The sequence below is a fragment of the Thamnophis sirtalis genome, unplaced genomic scaffold (assembly GCF_051295495.1).
Source record: "Thamnophis sirtalis isolate CommonGarterSnake01/CBP01778 unplaced genomic scaffold, rThaSir2_p1.2 scaffold_5, whole genome shotgun sequence".
Classification (NCBI taxonomy): domain Eukaryota; kingdom Metazoa; phylum Chordata; class Lepidosauria; order Squamata; family Natricidae; genus Thamnophis; species Thamnophis sirtalis.
In genome coordinates, this window is record NW_028261385.1 from 3,744,108 (window position 1) to 3,762,485 (window position 18,378).

Here is an 18,378-nt window from a genome sequence, read left to right on the forward strand (position 1 = left end):
TATTTCCTATTCCTATTCCTATTCCTATTCTATTCTATTCTATTCTATTCTATTCTCTACCCCATATTTTCTACTTCTATTTCTATTATATTTCTATTTCTACTCCACTCTACTCCACTCCACTCCGCTCCACTCCCATACCCTACCCTACCCCATATTTTCTATTCTATTCTATTCCATTCCATTCCATTCCATTCCATTCCATTCCATTCCATTCCATTCCATTCTATTCTATTCTATTCCATTCCATTCCATTCCATTCTTACAGACTTCAGTTCCTGCCATAATTTTCTTTCTTGAGCTCTGCTCGGTCCAAAGTCTTCAAACTTTTCAGTCTTAGCAATGGAACTCATTTCCAGGTGGAACCCAGCACCAACTTCATAATTGGCAAAACCTCATTTTCTACGGTTTCATTTTACTCAGAACAAAGCTAAAATACAAAACTAAATAAAACTCCCGAGAAGACATAAAACCTCTTTCTCTCTTCTTCGCACACACTTTTAGACTTCTGTTTCTGTAGCTGTGGCCCCGGCAAATGAAGCAGAATGACAATGTTTAACACGACAATTTTGCGAGAGGCCACAAAAAAACCGACGACCAAGACTGTCGTTTTAAGAACAGGCTTTTGCAAGGTCAGGATTAACACAAATAAATATATACAGTATATCCACACACACACACACACACACCCTGTTCAATTTCTTCCCAAATCCAATTTAAATCATTCTCCCCAAGTCTAATCTATATCCATAATTATATCATTTGGTACAACAAGCTTGGGAGCGGTTTCCCACAATTTATGTAGATGAAAATTCATGGGTGCCCTACTACCGATTCTGTATTATGAAGATTGATTAAGACAGCTGATGCGGTGATGAAAAGAGGGTGCATTTAGTGTTGCAATTAATTAGGCATTCAGACACAACAATAACCAATAACCAATGCTGAGCCGGCATTCTTGGCTTACGGGTGGCATGTCCTCGGCTGCTTTGACAAGGATCCTGGCTTGATGGGAAGGGCCATAAAAAAGGGAACATGGAGGTGGAAGGGACCCCTGGAGGTCCTCTAGTCTATCCCCCTGCTTGAGCAGGAGAGCCTTTGTCATTTCAGACCAACAGTTGTCCAATCTTTCTTTCTTTCTTTTTTTTGAAGACCTCCAATGATGGAGTACCCACCACTTCTGAAGGAAGTCGATCCATTAGTTAATTAACAGAAGAACCAAAAAATAGAGGGGGAAGGGACCTTGGAGGTCATCTAGCCCAACCCCCTGCTCGAGCAGGAGACCTATACCATTTCAGCTAAATGATGGTCCAGCCTCTTTTTGAAAGCCTCTGATGATGGAGCACCCACCACTTCTGAAGGAAGTCGATCCATTAGTTAATTAACAGAAGAACCAAAAAATAGAGGGGGAAGGGACCTTGGAGGTCATCTAGCCCAACCCCCTGCTCGAGCAGGAGACCTATACCATTTCAGCTAAATGATGGTCCAGCCTCTTTTTGAAAGCCTCTGATGATGGAGCACCCACCACTTCTGAAGGAAGTCGATCCATTAGTTAATTAACAGAAGAACCAAAAAATAGAGGGGGAAGGGACCTTGGAGGTCATCTAGCCCAACCCCCTGCTCGAGCAGGAGACCTATACCATTTCAGCTAAATGATGGTCCAGCCTCTTTTTGAAAGCCTCTGATGATGGAGCACCCACCACTTCTGAAGGAAGTCGATCCATTAGTTAATTAACAGAAGAACCAAAAAATAGAGGGGGAAGGGACCTTGGAGGTCATCTAGCCCAACCCCCTGCTCGAGCAGGAGACCTATACCATTTCAGCTAAATGATGGTCCAGCCTCTTTTTGAAAGCCTCTGATGATGGAGCACCCACCACTTCTGAAGGAAGTCGATCCATTAGTTAATTAGCAGAAGAACCGAAAAATAGAGTTGGAAGGGACCTTGGAGGTCATCTAGCCCAAACCCCTGCTCGAGCAGGAGACCTATGCCATTTCAGCTAAATGATGGTCCTGCCTCTTTTTGAAAGCCTCTGATGATGGAGCACCCACCACTTCTGAAGGAAGTCGATCCATTAGTTAATTAGCAGAAGAACCGAAAAATAGAGTTGGAAGGGACCTTGGAGGTCATCTAGCCCAACCCCCTGCTCGAGCAGGAGACCTATACCATTTCAGCTAAATGATGGTCCAGCCTCTTTTTGAAAGCCTCTGATGATGGAGCACCCACCACTTCTGAAGGAAGTCGATCCATTAGTTAATTAGCAGAAGAACCGAAAAATAGAGTTGGAAGGGACCTTGGAGGTCATCTAGCCCAACCCCCTGCTCGAGCAGGAGACCTATGCCATTTCAGCTAAATGATGGTCCTGCCTCTTTTTGAAAGCCTCTGATGATGGAGCACCCACCACTTCTGAAGGAAGTCGATCCATTAGTTAATTAGCAGAAGAACCGAAAAATAGAGTTGGAAGGGACCTTGGAGGTCATCTAGCCCAACCCCCTGCTCGAGCAGGAGACCTATGCCATTTCAGCTAAATGATGGTCCTGCCTCTTTTTGAAAGCCTCTGATGATGGAGCATCCACCACTTCTGAAGGAAGTCGATCCATTAGTTAATTAGCAGAAGAACCGAAAAAATAGAGTTGGAAGGGACCTTGGAGGTCATCTAGCCCAACCCCCTGCTTGAGCAGGAGACCTATGCCATTTCAGCTAAATGATGGTCCAGCCTCTTTTTGAAATGGATGGATGGATGATGGATCACCCACAACCTCTGGAGGCAAGTTGTTCCATTGATTGATTGTTCTCACTGTCAGGACAATTTCTCCTTAGTTCTAAGTTGCTTCTCTCCTTGGTTAGTTTCCACCCATTGTTTCTCGTCATGCCTTCTGGTGCTTTGGAAAACAGTTTGACCCCCTTATCTTTGTAGGAGTCCCTCAAATATTAAAACATTGCTATCATGTCATCCCCCTAGTCCTCCCTTTTATTAAACTAGACATACCCAGTTCCTGCAACTGTTCTTCATATGTTTTAGTCTCCAGTCCCCTAATCCTCTTTGTTGCTCTTCTCTGCACTCTTTTTAGAGTCTCCGCATCTTTTTTTTATATTGTGGTGATCAAAACTGGATGCAATATTCAAAGTGTGGCCTTATTGGATAGTTGGGAAATTGTCCCATTGCATCTTTCGAGTTTTATCGGCTCTTTTCCTCTTTGTTATTCTCTTAATCTTGGTGCTCTGTTAGCTTGGCTGTTTTTCTGTGGATGTTTCATTACCCAACTAGGTAACATCATCAGTGATTGTGAATGTAGGGTGTGCCCTCTGTGTGTATAAACAGGGAGCAAACCATACACACTAGCACTGATAATGTGATAAAGCTGGGTAATGAAATGTCTGCAAGAAAACCACCAAGCTCAGAGAGTACCAAGCACCCACAGTCCTCCTCCTCCTCTTCCTCCTCCTCTTCCTCCTCCTCCTCCTTCTCCTCCTCATCCTTCTCCTTCTCCTCCTCCTTCTCCTCCTCCTTCTCCTCCTCCTTCTCCTCCTCCTCCTTCTCCTCCTCCTCCTCCTCCTCCTCCTCCTCCTCCTCCTCCTCCTCCTCCTCCTTCTCCTCATCCTCTTCTTCTTCTCTGCAAACCCCACTCCCTTCTGGTGCTGATGATGTTCCCTAGTTGGGTAATGAAATGTCTGCAAGAAAACAACCAAGCTCAGAGAGCACCAAGGACCTCACAGTCCTCCTCCTTCCCCTCCTCCTCCCCTTCCTCTTCCTCTTCCTCCTCCTCCTCCTCCTCCTCCTCCTCCTCCTCCTCCTCCTTATCCTTATCCTCCTTATCCTTATCCTCATCCTCCTCTTCTTCTCTGCAAACCCCACTCCCTTCTGGTGCTGATGATGTTCCCTAGTTGGGTAATGCAATGTCCACAAGAAAGTAACCAATCTTAGTTATGTCTGTTCAGGAGGTGTTTCCTACTATTCATTCATTCATTCATTCATTCATTCATTCATTCATTCATTCATTCATTCATTCATTCATTCATTCATTCATCCATCCATCCATCCATCCATCCATCCATCCATCCATCCATCCATCCATCCATCCATTCATTTCCTATGACTGTCCAACTCAACCAAGTGACTCTAGGTGGATTACAAATCTAAAAATTTTAAATAATTTAAAAAGACATTTAAACAATAAAAACATCCACGTAATAAAATCCATGTAAATATAAACAAGAGCTGTGGTGATTAATCTGCTAATCATGAAGCCAAGGAGCGAGTGGCATTGGTGGCCTAGTGGTGAAGACACTCGCTTCCCACTTGGAAGGTTGAGAGTTCAATCCTAGGTAGCAGCAAATGTTTCTCTCTTAGGGCATAAATAGGAAGCATCTGCTGTGAACCCCGTGTAGGCAACAGGAAGGGCATCGGGCCAGTAAATGCTCTGCTCCATTTAGTCGTCCTTACTCTACCCCAAGTTAAGGGATTACGGGGCCCTAAAAGCAGAAAACGTTTCTCTCTTAGGGCATGGAAAGAAAGCATCTGCTGTGAACCCCGTGTAGGCAACAGGAAGGGCATCGGGCCAGTAAATGCTCAGCTAGTTGCTCTGACTCTACGCTGAGTTAAGGGATTACAGAGTGAGGGATTTTTTTTAGTGAAGCAAAGTAATGGAGCTATTTTATGAGGTTTCCTTGGTCTTTGAGTACGGTTGCCTCTTCAAAGATGCATGGACTACAACACCCAGAATTCCACAGATAGCAAAAATATTGGGTCGGATGTTGAAGCCAGAGGTTCCAAGGTCAAAATTCTGTCCTACCTGGGTAAGGATGGATGCCGTTGGCAAAGACGGCTTCTGCTGCAGGCTGCCCGTTGGCTTGTGGCGGGAGACCAGTGAAACCATTCACCCCGATGGGGGAGGGGATGCTAGGCACGGCTGGTGCAGTGATGCCTGGAGGCGTGCTGCCACCTAGAGGGCGGGAGAGGAAAGGCAGAGCGTCAAATCAATTGCGTCCCTTGGTTTGAGAACATACAGGACGTCCTTGACTTACGACCACGATTGAGCCCAAAAATTCCATTGCTAAGCAAGACCGTTGTTAAGTGAGTTTTGCCCCATCCATCTATTATGTTCCTCGTGGTCGTACGTCGAGCACTTCCTATACACTCAGTTGAGAGTGTATAGGAAGTCCTCGACTTATGACCACGACTGAGCCCAAAAATCCCATCGCTAAGAGAGACCGTTGTTAAGTTAATTTTGCCCCCAATTGTAAGTGAATCACCGCCATTGTTAAATTAGCAACACGGTCGTTAAGCGAATCTGGCTTCCCCACTGACTTTGCTTGTCAGGAGGCTGCAAAAGGGGATCGTGTGAATCCGGGGACGTTGAGACCGTCGTAAATGTGAGTCGGTTGCCCAGCGTCTGAATTTTGATCCCATGACCACGGGGACGTTGCAACGGTCGTAAGTGTGAGCAACCTGTCCTAAGTGGGGTTTTTTCCCCAGTGCCGGCAAAACTTTGACTGGTCATTAAATGAACCGCCGTAAGTCGAGGACCTCCTGCACTGCAGCGGCTTTCTCGGCCGCGTCAGTGCTGCCTCGGTTTCCCCCTCGGTTTCCCCTTACCTGAGGTGGGCGTCATGGGGGTGGCCGCCAGCCCGTTCATGTTGAGGGCGGCCATCTGTTGCATCTGGGCTGCTGCGAAGGCCGCCATGGGGTTTAGGTATCCGCCTTGCGCCACGGAGGCCATAATGGCGGCCTGTTGCTGCATCAGCTGGAACAAAGAGAGCAGGGCAAAAACATCACGCATTCACTGGCAGGGCAGCCGGGCGCGAGGGAGGGAGAGGGCGGCAGAGCGGACGGTTCCCGAGCCCCTCGCCAGAACTGCCCTGGGGGGTGCAAAACTCTTGCTTTGATCCCAGCCTCAAGGGAGGAGGAGGAGGAGGAGGAGGAGGAGGAGGAGGAGGAAATGGAGAAGGAGACGAAGCAGTAGTGGGGGAGGAGGAGAAAAAGAAGGAGGAGAGGAAGCAGTAGCAGAGGAGGAGGAGGAGGAGGAGGAGGAGGAGAGGAAGCAGTAGCAGAGGAGGAGGAGGAGGAGGAGGAGGAAATGGAGAAGGAGACGAAGCAGTAGTGGGGGAGGAGGAGAAAAAGAAGGAGGAGAGGAAGCAGTAGCAGAGGAGGAGGAGGAAGAGAGGAAGAAAAGGAGGTGATGAAGCAGTAGTGGGGGAGGAGGAGGAGTAAGAGAAGCAGGAGGAAGTGGAGGAGGAGAGGAAGCGGTAGCAGAGGAGGTGGAGGAGGGAGAGGAGCAGTATAGGATGGAGAAGGAGAAGGAGGAAGAGGAAGAAAATAAGAAAGAGAAGGAGAGGAAGCAGTAGCAGAGGAGGAGGAGGAGAAAGAGGAGAGGAAGCAGTAGCAAAGGAAGAGGAAGAGAAGAGGAAACAATGGTGGAGGAGGAGGAAGAAGAGGAGAAGGAGGAGGAGGAGGCAGAAGTATAGGTAGGGGAAGGAAAACGAGGAAGAGGAAAAGGCGAAGGAGAGGAAGCAGTAGCAGAGGAGGAGGAGGAAGAGTATAGGATGGAGAAGGAGAAGGAGGAAAAGAAGAAAGAGGATTAGAGGAAGCAGTAGTGGGGAGGATGAGGAGGAGAAGAAGGAGGAGAGGAAGCAGTAGCAGAGGAGGAGGAGGAAGAGAAGAGGAAACAGTGGTGGAGGAAGAGGAGTAAGAAGAGGAGAAGGGGAAGGGAGACAAGAAGTATAGGTAGGAGAAGGAGGAAGAGGAAAAAGAGAAGGAGAGGAAGCGGTAGCAGAGGAGGTGGAGGAGGGTGAGAAGCAGTATAGGATGGAGAAGGAGAAGGAGGAAGAGGAAGAAAATAAGAAAGAGAAGGAGAGGAAGCAGTAGCAGAGGAGGAGGAGGAGAAAGAGGAGAGGAAGCAGTAGCAAAGGAAGAGGAAGAGAAGAGGAAACCGTGGTGGAGGAGGAGGAAGAAGAGGAGAAGGAGAAGGAGGAGGCAGAAGTATAGGTAGGGGAAGGAGAAGGGGGAAGAGGAAAAGGAGAAGGAAACAGTAGCAGATGAGGAGGAAGAGTATAGGACGGAGAAGGAGGAAGAGAAAGAAGAGAAGAAAGAGGAGGAGAGGAAGCAGTAGTGGGGGAGGAGGAGGAGGAGGAGAAGGAGGAGGGGAAGCAGTAGCAGAGGAGGAAGAGGAAGAGAAGAGGAAACAGTGGTGGAGGAGGAGGAGGAGGAAGAAGAGGAGAAGGGAGACAGAAGTAGGACGGAGAATGAGAAGGAGGAAGAAGAAGAGAAGAAAGAGGAGGAGAGGAAGCAGTAGTGGGGGAGGATGAGGAGGAGGAGAAGGAGGAGGGGAAGCAGTAGCGGAGGGGGAGGAGGAAGAAGAAGAGGAGGAGGAGTATACGATGGAGAAAGAGAAGGAGGAAGAGGAAGAAAAGAAGAAAGAGAAGGAAAGGAAGCAGTAGCGGGGGGAAGAGGAGGAGAAGAAGAAAGAGGCGGGAGAGGAGGAGGAAGAAGAGAAATATAGGTAGGAGAAGGAGAAGAAACAGGAGAAGAGTTGCAACTACCAGTTCGCTCAAACCGGACCGAACCGTTTGCAGCTTCCCACTGATCACACTGGTCCCTTTTGCAAAAGTGGGTTCCCGCCCTGCTTTCTACCTGTGGGAAAGCTCTGCGCTGGTTCTGTAGGGTTGTCTGTGTGTCTTGAGGGCAGCTGCATGAGATTCGCATCGGGTTTTGTCCTTCCAACATTCCTTGCTTGCAAACCTCCCATTTTCCAACTGGAGAGAAGCCGCCCGGCTGAATTTGTCAGGACAAATATTCCTCCTGGTGACGCCCCCTTGTGGCCAATCCTGGCATTTCCTGACTCTGGCGCTCAGATGCCACAGTTTCTACCCTAGGTGATAGATAGCAGAGGGGATTGTGTTTGGACTTGTGGGCGAGGGTCTCTGTGGGGAAGGGTCTTCCTTGGAGGCGTGGGATATTTTCTATGAAGGCTCAGGAAGGGGGTCTTAGCGAGGCAAAATGCAGATCTATAATGGGGCTGCGAGCAGATGTGTGTTTTTATACCACCTGCCGGCTGATTGTACCATCCTTGCCAAGGCCTCTCTCCTTTGATTGGGGTTTTATTTAAATGGAATGAAAGGCTTTCCCTCTCTCTCTCTCTCTCCTTCCTTCCTTTGGTCCTTCTTTCTCTCCTTCTTCTCCTTTCTCCCTCCCTCCTTTTCTCTCTCTTTTACCTTCCCTTCCTTCCTCTCTCCTCCTCCCACCCTTCTCTCTCTCTCTCTCATTCTCTCTCACTTCTTTCTTCCTCCCTTCCTCCCCCTTCTCTATCTCTTTTTCTGTCTCTTTGTCCTTCATTTCTTCCACTATTTATTTATTTCTTTCTTCTCTTTCTTCTCTTTCTTCTCTTTCTTCTCTTTCTTCTCTTTCTTCTCTTTCTTCTCTTTCTTCTCTTTCTTCTCTTCCTTCCTTCCTTCCTTCGTGCCTTCCCTTCCCTTGTCTCTTTTTCATTCCTTCTTCTTCCTTCCCACTTCCATCTATCTCTCTCTTTCTGTCTCTCTCTCTCTCTCCTTCCTTCTCTCAATTTCTTCCTTCCTTCCTTCCCTTGCTCCTTCCCTTCTCTCTTTTTCCTTCCTTCTTCCCCTTCCTTCCTTCCCCTTTCCTCCTCTCTTTCTCTCTCTCTCTCCTTCCTTCCTCTCAATTTCTTTCTTTCTTTCTTCTTCTCTTCCTTCTTTCCCTTGCTCCTTCCCTTCTTTCTTTTTCCTTCTTTCTTCACCTTCCTTACTTCCCTTGCTCCTTCCCTTCTCTCTCTCTTTTTCCTTCCTCCTTCCCCTTCCTTCCTTCCTTCCTTCCTTCCTTTCCCCTTCCTTCTCTCTCTCTCCTTCCTTCCTCTTAATTTCTTTCCTTCTTTCTCTTTCTTTCTCTTTCTTTCTTTCTTTCTTTCTTTTTTTCTTTCTTCTCTTGCACCTTCCCTTCTCCCTCTTTTTTCCTCCCTTCTTCCCCTCCCTTCCTTTCCCCTTCCTTCTCTCTCTTTTTTCTCTCTCTCTCTCCTTCCTTCCTCTTAATTTCTTTCTTTCTCTTTCTTTTCCTTCCTTCCTTCCTTTGTGCCTTCTCCCTCTTTTTCCTCCCTTCTTCCCCTTCCATCCTCCCTCCCTCCCTCTGTTTCTATCAGGGCATTAAGGCCTCCATCTCAACAGAATCCAGGGCTTGCCAAGAAAGAGACAGGCAGGCAGGGAAGCCATTCACTCCACCGGCTGTTGCCAAAGACGGGGACTTCGCTCTTCAGCCTAATCTTTCTCCTCCCGACCCGTAACGGAAATCCACCGTTGCCTGTTTTTAACCAGGACGAGAGCCCTGCCAGGATACGCATTCCCTGAAAACAGAAGTTTACTCTTTTGCCCTTTCAGAATTAGGATTTTGTCCTCATCTGCAAATGTATGCAGACGTAACGTGCTCATTAATAACTTATTTGCCCCAAATGATGCAATTAATTAAGCAAGATTTCTTTAGCCGAATGACAATTTGAAAGGGAAAAGGAGAGAGAGGGAGAGAGGGGGGGGAGGAAGGGAGAGGCCAAGAGGGAGGCTTTGAATGGCATCCTGGCACTTGACCCTGGGGCTTCCCTTTCATGGCATGGGCGAGGCAGGGGAAGGGGAGAAGAGCCGGGCATCTTTATCATATTGTCTTGCTCAGAGGGTTGATCACTATTAATGGAGATCATCCAAAAAGTTAATATTAGAAAGAATTCCTTCCTTCCCAGTCCCCCTCTTGAGTTTGACCTTCTTTTCCTTCCTTCCTTCCTCCCTCTTTCCTTCTCTCTTCTGTTTTCTCTTCCTTCCTTCCTGCTTTCCTTTCACTGTTCTCTTTATCTTTGTCTCTCTTCTTTCTCTTTGTCTCTTTCTTTCTTTTTCTCTCTTCTCTTTCCCCTTCCTTCCTTCCTCTCCCTCCCTCCATCCTTCCCTCCTTCCTTCCTCCCTCCCTCTCTCTTTTCTTTTCTCTTCCTTCCTTTCTGCTTTCCTTTCACTGTTCTCTTTGTCTCTCTTCTCTTCCTCTTTGTCACTTTTTCCTCTTTCTTTTTCTCTCTTTCTCCTTCCCTCCATCCTTCCCTCCTTCCTCCCTCCCTCTCTCTTTTCTTTTCTCTTCCTTCCTTTCTGCTTTCCTTTCACTGTTCTCTTTGTCTCTCTTCTCTTTCTCTTTGTCACTTTTTCTCTTTCTCTCTCTCTCTTTCTATTTCCTTCCTTCCTCTCCCTCCCTCCTTCTCCTCTTCCTGGATCTCTGGCTGTGAGGAGAGAGAAAGAAAGAGAAAGAGAGACATTGAGAGAGAGAGATTTGATGCTCTCATGAAGGCCAACTCCTCTTGTAGTTTTGAGATGGTCCTTGGTGATACCTGTTGAGTTTCCAAGGGGTTTTGAGGCAGGATTGGCCTACTTATATCCCAGATACAGAGAGTCCTCGACTTACGACAGTTCATTTAGTGACCAGTTGCAATGGCACTGGGAAAAAAAAGGGACTTATCCCCCTTTTTCACGCAACCGTTGCAGCATCTCCATGGTCACATCATTTACATGCAGAGTCTTGACAACCGTCTCACATTAATGACGGTCGCGGTGTCCCGGGTTCACAGGAGTCCCCTTTTGTGTCCTTCTGACAAGCAAATCCAACGGGGGAAGCAGGATTCACTTAACAACGGTGTTGCTAACTTAGCAACCGCAGCGATTGGCTTACCGAAGGCGGCAACCGAGGTTGTAAAAGCGGGACAAAACTGACTTCCCAAATGTCTCGCTTAGCGACCTAAATTTTGGGTCGTACGTCGAGGACTACCTGTAGTGTACGGAATGCCTCCTGACCTTCAACTCTGGGGCAATGCCCACCCCTCGGAAGCCCCCCTGGTTGTGTTGATACTCACTGCCTGTGCGTATGCGCCGTAGGCTCCGAACTGAATGGCCATGGGGTTGAACATGCCCATCTGGCCCGCCATTTGCTGCATACGGCGCATAGTGCGCTCCTTGTCCGTGTCGGCAAACTTGACCACCAGGCTGGACGATGCTCCCTGCAGGAAGGGAAAAAGAGACAAGGAAGTGAGCCAGGTAGGAAGCCGAAAAAGAGAAGCCATCTTGGAAACAGTCGATCACGGATTCAATCAGAATAGAGCTGGAGGGGACCTTGGAGGTCTTCTAGTCCAACCCTCTGCTCAAGCAGCAGACCCTCTACTATTTCAATCAGAATAGAGCTGGAAGGGACCTTGGAGGTCTTCTAGTCCAACCCTCTGCTCAAGCAGGAGACACCGTACAATTTGAGACAAGTGGATGTCCAATCTCTTCTTAAAAACTTCCAGTGTTGGGGCAAACTTTTCAATCAATCAATCAATCAATCAATCAATCAATCAGAATAGAGCTGGAAGGGACCTTGGAGGTCTTCTAGTCCAACCCTCTGCTCAAGCAGGAGACCTTCTACTATTTCAATCAGAATAGAGCTGGAGGGGACCTTGGAGGTCTTCTAGTCCAACCCTTTGCTCAAGCAGGAGACCCTCTGCTATTTCAATCAGAATAGAGCTGGAAGGGACCTTGGAGGTCTTCTAGTCCAACCCTCTGCTCAAGCAGGAGACCTTCTACTATTTCAATCAGGATAGAGCTGGAAGGGACCTTGGAGGTCTTCTAGTCTAACCCTCTGCTCAAGCAGGCGACACCGTACAATTTGAGACAAGTGGATGTCCAATCTCTTCTTAAAAACTTCCAGTATTGGGGCAAACTTTTCAATCAATCAATCAATCAATCAATCAATCAATCAGAATAGAGCTGGAAAGGACCTTGGAGGTCTTCTAGTCCAACCCTCTGCTCAAGCAGGAGACCCTCTGCTATTTCAATCAGAATAGAGCTGGAAGGGACCTTGTTATGGGGAAAACAGGAGGAGGAGGAGGAGGTTGTGTTAAATATGTTTGCCACCTTTGAGTTATTCGTAAAAGCAATAAAAAAATAAACAGAATAATAACAGGATTGGAAGAGAAACCGCCAGGTGGCCTCAAGGACTTTCTAAAAGGATGCAAATGACCAGCTGTCTGCAAGGAGTATAAATCCTTCCCTTCCCCACCATCCAGTCAGAGCTGAAGAAGCTGCTTGGATGGGAAGCGAAACGCCTTCAAAGAAAAAAAACAGAAAGTCAAGTTGCCTCTTGGAAAAAAAAACACTTTTGGGACATCACATCTTGCCTTTCTCTTAGGGGTTTTGAAGAACAGGTCAGCCCACCCTCTTCTCTGTGGAAGCAGCCCCTGAGATATTGGAAGACTGCTATCATGTCTCCCCCTAGTCCTTCTTTTCATTAAACTAGACATGCCCAGTTTCTGCAACTGTTCTTCGTATGTTTTAGCCTCCAGTCTCCTAATCATCTTTGTTGCTCTTCTCTGCACTCTTTCTAGAGTCTCTGCATCTTTTTTTGTGTGTGTATCGTGATGACCAAAACTGGATGCAGTTGTCCAAGGGTGGCCTCAATATGAATTTTAATAATATTCATAATTGTCCGTGAGGCTTGATAGGTGGATACAAATGTCAAATATGGCCTTGAAAATAAATAAAAATGGACACCTAACAACAAAAACATCACCCAAAAAGCACAACGAAGAATGTTCTTTCTGCGCCAAACTGTCCAAAAAGCTGCTGATTCTGTTCTACAGAGAAATGATTGAGTCTGTTATCTGCACCTCCATAACTGTCTGGTTTGGCTCTGCAACCCAACAAGACAGACACGGACTTCAACGGATAATTAGAACTGCGGAAAAAATAATTAGTGCCAACCTGCCTTCCATGGAGGGCCTGCACACTGCACAAGTCAAAAAGAGGGCTATGAAAATATCTACAGACCCCTCGCATCCTGGACATAAATTGTTTCAACTCCTACCCTCAAAATGATGCTATAGGGCACTGCACACCAGAACAACTAGACACAAGGACAGTTTTTCCCTGAATGCCATCACTCTGCTAAACAGCCAATTCCCACAACACTGTCAAACTATTTACTAAGAATATATTACTATTCTTCTTCTAATCCTTCCTAGTACCTATCTCCTCCCACTTATGACTATTATATTGCTTGCATCTTTATAATTTACATTGTTTTTATTTGTTCCCTAGTACAATTTGATTGCTTGTTAGTAACCTATGACTATCACTAAGTGTTGTACCTTATGATTTGTGATGAATGTATCTTTTCTTTTTATGTACGCCGAGAGCCTCTGCAGCAAAGACAAATTCCTTGTGTGTCCAATCACACTCGGACAATAAAGAATTCTATTCTATTCTATTCTATTCTATTCTATTCTATTCTATTCTATTCTATTCTATTCTATTCTATTCTATTCTATTCCATTCCATTCCATTCCATTCCATTCCATTCCATTCCATTCCATTCCATTCTATCTTCTCTTCCCTCTTCTATTCTATTCTATTCCATTCCATTCCATTCTATCTTCTCTTCCCTATTCTATTCTATTCTATTCTATTCCATTCCATTCCATTCCATTCTATCTTCTCTTCCCTATTCTATTCTATTCTATTCTATTCTATTCTATTCTATTCCATTCTATTCCATTCCATTCCATTCTATCTTCTCTTCCCTATTCTATTCTATTCTATTCTATTCCATTCCATTCCATTCCATTCCATTCTATCTTCTCTTCCCTATTCTATTCTATTCTATTCCATTCCATTCCATTCCATTCTATCTTCTCTTCCCTATTCTATTCTATTCTATTCCATTCTATCTTCTCTTCCCTATTCTATTCTATTCTATTCTATTCCATTCCATTCTATCTTCTCTTCCCTATTCTATTCTATTCTATTCTATTCCATTCCATTCCATTCCATTCCTCATCCCAATATATTCTATTCTATTCTATTCTATTCTATTCTATTCTATTCTATTCTATTCTATTCTATTCTATTCTATTCCATTCCATTCCATTCCATTCCATTCCATTCTATTCTATCTTCTTTTCCCTATTCTATTCTATTCTTTTCTATTCTATTCTATTCTGTCTTCTCTTCCTATTCTATTCTATTCCATTCCATTCCATTCCTCATCCCAATATATTCTATTCTATTCTATTCTATTCTATTCCATTCCATTCCATTCTATTCTATCTTCTCTTCCCTATTCTATTCTACTCTTTTCTATTCTATTCTATTCTGTCTTCTCTTCCCTATTCTATTCTATTCCATTCCATTCCATTCTGTAATTCTATTCTGTTCTATTCTATTCTATTCTATTCCATTCTATTCTGTCTTCTCTTCCCTATTCTATTCTATTCTATTCTATTCCATTCCATTCTATTCTGTCTTCTCTTCCCTATTCTATTCTATTCCATTCGATTCCATTCTGTAATTCTATTCTGTTCTATTCTATTCTATTCTATTCCATTCTATTCTGTCTTCTCTTCCCTATTCTATTCTATTCTATTCTATTCCATTCCATTCCATTCTGTATTTCTATTCTGTTCTATTCTATTCTATTCCATTCCATTCTATCTTCTCTTCTCTTCCCTATTCTATTCTATTCTATTCTATTCTATTCTCTCCCCTCTTCTCTTCTCTTATAAACATCTGATTCATAGTGTGACAGGAATTAGGATGGTGATTTAGGGCACAAGAAAAGAAAGAATGGAGACGTTGTACACCATCTTCCTCTCTCTCCTCCTTCCTGCATTAAACCAAGTTTGACGCCTGTTAAATCTTATTTTCATTAAGTCCTGAAGCTGGAAGATTTCTCCGGAGCCCCACAAGTCCTTCTCCCGAGGAAAAGCAGAAATTCTGCTGAAGTCTCGTTTTGTCTGAGGACGTTGGTTCCTATCAGTGACACGGGCCTCTTTAACCATGGCCAGAAGTGATCTTCTCTCCTCATTGAGGTCTAGAATTCTGCTGGGGCTGCCATAAAGGATTTTGGGGGAAGGCAAATCCGGCAGGCTTGCCTTCTGGATATTTGGTTTGATTCCATTCAGGGCTCACAGAAGTGGAATTTCGGAACAACTCCTATTCATTGCATCCTGCTGGGGCCCATTTGTGTAACTTATACAATTTTTCACTCCGTCCCCAAATCTTTGCTTTCTGCTCTGCTGTTGCCCGAAAGCTTTAACCTTCATTAGAGATTTAGTGGCTCGGTTTAACATCCAAAACTCTAAATCCAAGTTAACAAAACATCCTGCGAGAACAAATGTCCTACAGTGATGGCTTGAAGGGCTGGCCTTGTTTAGAAAAGTGTTAAGGGCTACTTACAACACTCTGATGCACAAACTTTAGAACATCTGTAGCTCAGGGTTGAACTGTGACGGGGCCCTTGGGGCCCTCTGGCCTTGGTAGCTGCTTGGGGGGGGGGTGGTTTGCAGATGCTTCATGACCCAACTAGGTAACACCATCAGAATGAGGAGGGAGTGGGATTTATGGAGAGGAGGAGGGGGGGAGGAAGGGGAGGCGAAAGAGGAGGAGAAGGAGGAGGAAGAAGGTGAAGACAAAGAGGAGGAGAAGGAGGAGGAGGAGGAGGAGGAGGAGGAAGAGGAAGAAGGCGAAGAGGAAGAGGAGGAGGAGGAAGAGGAGGAGGAGGAAGAGGAGGAGGAAGAGGAAGAAGGCGAAGAGGAAGAGGAGGCGAGGGGAAGAGGAGGAAGAAGAGGAGGAAGAGGAGGAGGAGGAAGAAGGCAAAGACAAAGAGGAGGAGGAGGAAGAGGAGGAGGGGGAAGAGGAGGAGGAAGAGGAGGAGGAGGAAGAGGAAGAAGGCGAAGAGGAAGAGGAGGAGGAGAGGGGAAGAGGAGGAAGAAGAGGAGGAAGAGGAGGAGGAGAAAGAAGGCGAAGAGGAAGAGGAGGAGGAGGAAGAGGAGGAGGGGGAAGAGGAGGAGGAAGAGGAGGAGGAAGAGGAAGAAGGTGAAGAGGAAGAGGAGGAGGAAGAGGAGGAGGAGGAAGAGGAAGAAGGCGAAGAGGAAGAGGAGGAGGAGGAAGAGGAGGAGAAGGAGGAGGAAGAGGAAGAAGGTGAAGAGGAAGAGGAGGAGGAAGAGGAGGAGGGAGGAAGAGGAGGAGGAAGGGGGTGAGATCCTTGGTGCTCTCTGAGCTTTGTTGCTTCCTTGCAGATGTTTCATAACTGAACTAGATAACATCATCAGTGCTAGAAGGAAGTAGGGTTTACTTTCTGTTCTCAGAGAACACCAAAAACCTCACAGTCATCGTCCTCCTCCTCCTCCTCCTCCTCCTCCTCCTCCTCCTCCTCCTCCTCCTCCCCCCCCCCTCACAAACCCCACTGCCTGCTAGCACTGCTGATGTTACCTAGTTGGGTCATGAAAAATCTGCAAGAAATCAACCAAGCTCAGAGGGCATCAAGGAGCCCAGAGTTTCCTAATGTTGCTTGTCAGTCAACAAGGCATTTAAGAAGATACTGGAGAGCCATTTGTACAGAATGGACTGGGGTCTCCTGCTGGAGCAGGGGGTTGGACTAGAAGACCCCCAAGGTCCCTTCCAACTCTGTTATCTTCTTAATTAACGAAGGAATGGCTTGCCTTCGGAAGTCCTGGCTGCTCCATCACTGAAGGCTTTTTAACAAGAGATTAGACAGCCAGAATGGTATAGGCAGGGGTTAGACTAGAAGATCTCCAAGGTCCCTTCCAATGGGGTTATTCTCTTATTCATCAGGCAATCTACGCCGAGTGAGACAGGAGCTGTCTCAACGATGCTCAAAACCTCCGAAGAAGCTGTTGGGAGAAATGTCCTTCGGGGTTCATCTCCAAGTGGGGAAAAAGACACTGGAAACATGGAGGCTGCTTGGAAAGACGGTTTAATGGTGGTCAGGATCACATGGCTTGAGCTCCTGAACAGAAAAGGGGGATCAGATGCTTCCAGATGTTGGGTGAAGAAGAAAAGAGAGAGAGAGAGAAAAAGAGACTTGCTGGGCTTTTTAATACTCTGTTCGGCCCCACCTCTCTGTTTCCTGTTCCTGTGTGAAAAATGGATTCTGGATAGTTGTCATACTCCCAGGGTCGATGTGTGTGTGTGTATCTTAGCTAACTTTGTAGATTGTGTGTCTTTTTTGAGTCCCAAGCTTGGTTGAGTTCCCAGGTGCCATGTGGTGAGTTTCTGTGGAAGGCTAATCCTATCTTTGTTATGCAGAGTAGAGCAGCTCAGGGCCCCTAATGACCCATTGACAAAGCTATTCAGAGTGAGTCTGTTTCTTGCCTAAAAAACATGTTTCTCCCTTTTCACATCCAGGGAAATGTAATATTTTGCCTTTTCAATATTTCCCGGGGCATTTCATTCTTCGAGGAGAGGGGTGGGTGCTAACTTCCTACAATCCCTCTGAGCATCCTTGGTCCTTTTCGATTTCAGAAATTCGTTTTCAAAAAAATCCCTTGTTTGACGAGAGGTGTTAGATTTTAATGTAATTTGATTCCACATGTATACCGTCTTCTCTTATTTTTTCTTTAAAACTAGGATATGTTAAGTATATTGATATGGAAGCAGAAATACACCAATGAGAGGAAGAGTGGGAAACAGAAGGGAGAAGAAAGATGGGAAGAGCGGGATAGGAGAGAGGTCAAGGGGGGAAGATGAGGAGGATAAGGAGGAGTGGAATGTAGAGAGAGGAGAAGGAGAAAGGAAGGGGGAGTAGAAAATGATGGAGGGAAGACAGGATGTAGAAGAGTTGGAAGCAGAGGAGAGAAGAAAGATAGGAAGAGAGGGATAGGAGAGAGGGTAAGAGGGGAAGATGAGGAGGATAAGGAAGAGTGGAATGAAGAGAGGAGAAGGAGAAAGGAAGGGGGAGTAGAAAATGATGGAGGGAAGACAGGATGTAGAAGAGTTGGAAGCAGAGGAGAGAAGAAAGATAGGAAGAGAGGGATAGGAGAGAGGGTAAGGAGGGAAGATGAGGAGGAGAAGGAGGAGTGGAATGAAGAGAGAGGAGAAGGAGAAAGGAAGGGGGAGTAGAAAATGATGGAGGGAAGAGGATGTAGAAGAGTTGGAAGCAGAGGAGAGAAGAAAGATAGGAAGAGAGGGATAGGAGAGAGGGTAAGAGGGGAAGATGAGGAGGATAAGGAAGAGTGGAATGAAGAGAGAGGAGAAGGAGAAAGGAAGGGGGAGTAGAAAATGATGGCGGGAAGACAGGATGTAGAAGAGTTGGAAGCAGAGGAGAGAAGAAAGATAGGAAGAGAGGGATAGGAGAGAGGGTAAGGGGGGAAGATGAGGAGGATAAGGAGTGGAATGAAGAGAGAGGAGAAGGAGAAAGGAAGGGGGAGTAGAAAATGATGGAGGGAAGACAGGATGTAGAAGAGTTGGAAGCAGAGGAGAGAAGAAAGATAGGAAGAGAGGGATAGGAGAGAGGGTAAGGAGGGAAGATGAGGAGGATAAGGAGGAGTGGAATGTAGAGAGAGGAGAAGGAGAAAGGAAG

At 46.0% G+C, this 18,378-nt stretch overlaps 1 protein-coding gene across 13 annotated transcripts in view; it reads right to left on the reverse strand.

The window, feature by feature from the left end:
- CELF4 (CUGBP Elav-like family member 4) overlaps positions 1-18,378 on the reverse strand; it is an 861,219-nt gene that overhangs the window by 77,991 nt on the left and 764,850 nt on the right. For all 13 annotated transcript variants that reach the window (XR_015696625.1, XM_087715271.1, XM_087715270.1 and 10 more), the window contains 3 exons: positions 10,880-11,023; positions 5,596-5,743; positions 4,793-4,942 (listed from right to left, as the gene is read on the reverse strand). Coding sequence is in view for 12 of the 13 variants with exons in the window: in XM_087715271.1 (XP_087571397.1) it covers positions 4,793-4,942; positions 5,596-5,743; positions 10,880-11,023 (442 nt within the window). In the remaining variant the exon portion in view is untranslated. The remainder of the gene's footprint in view (positions 1-4,792; positions 4,943-5,595; positions 5,744-10,879; positions 11,024-18,378) is intronic.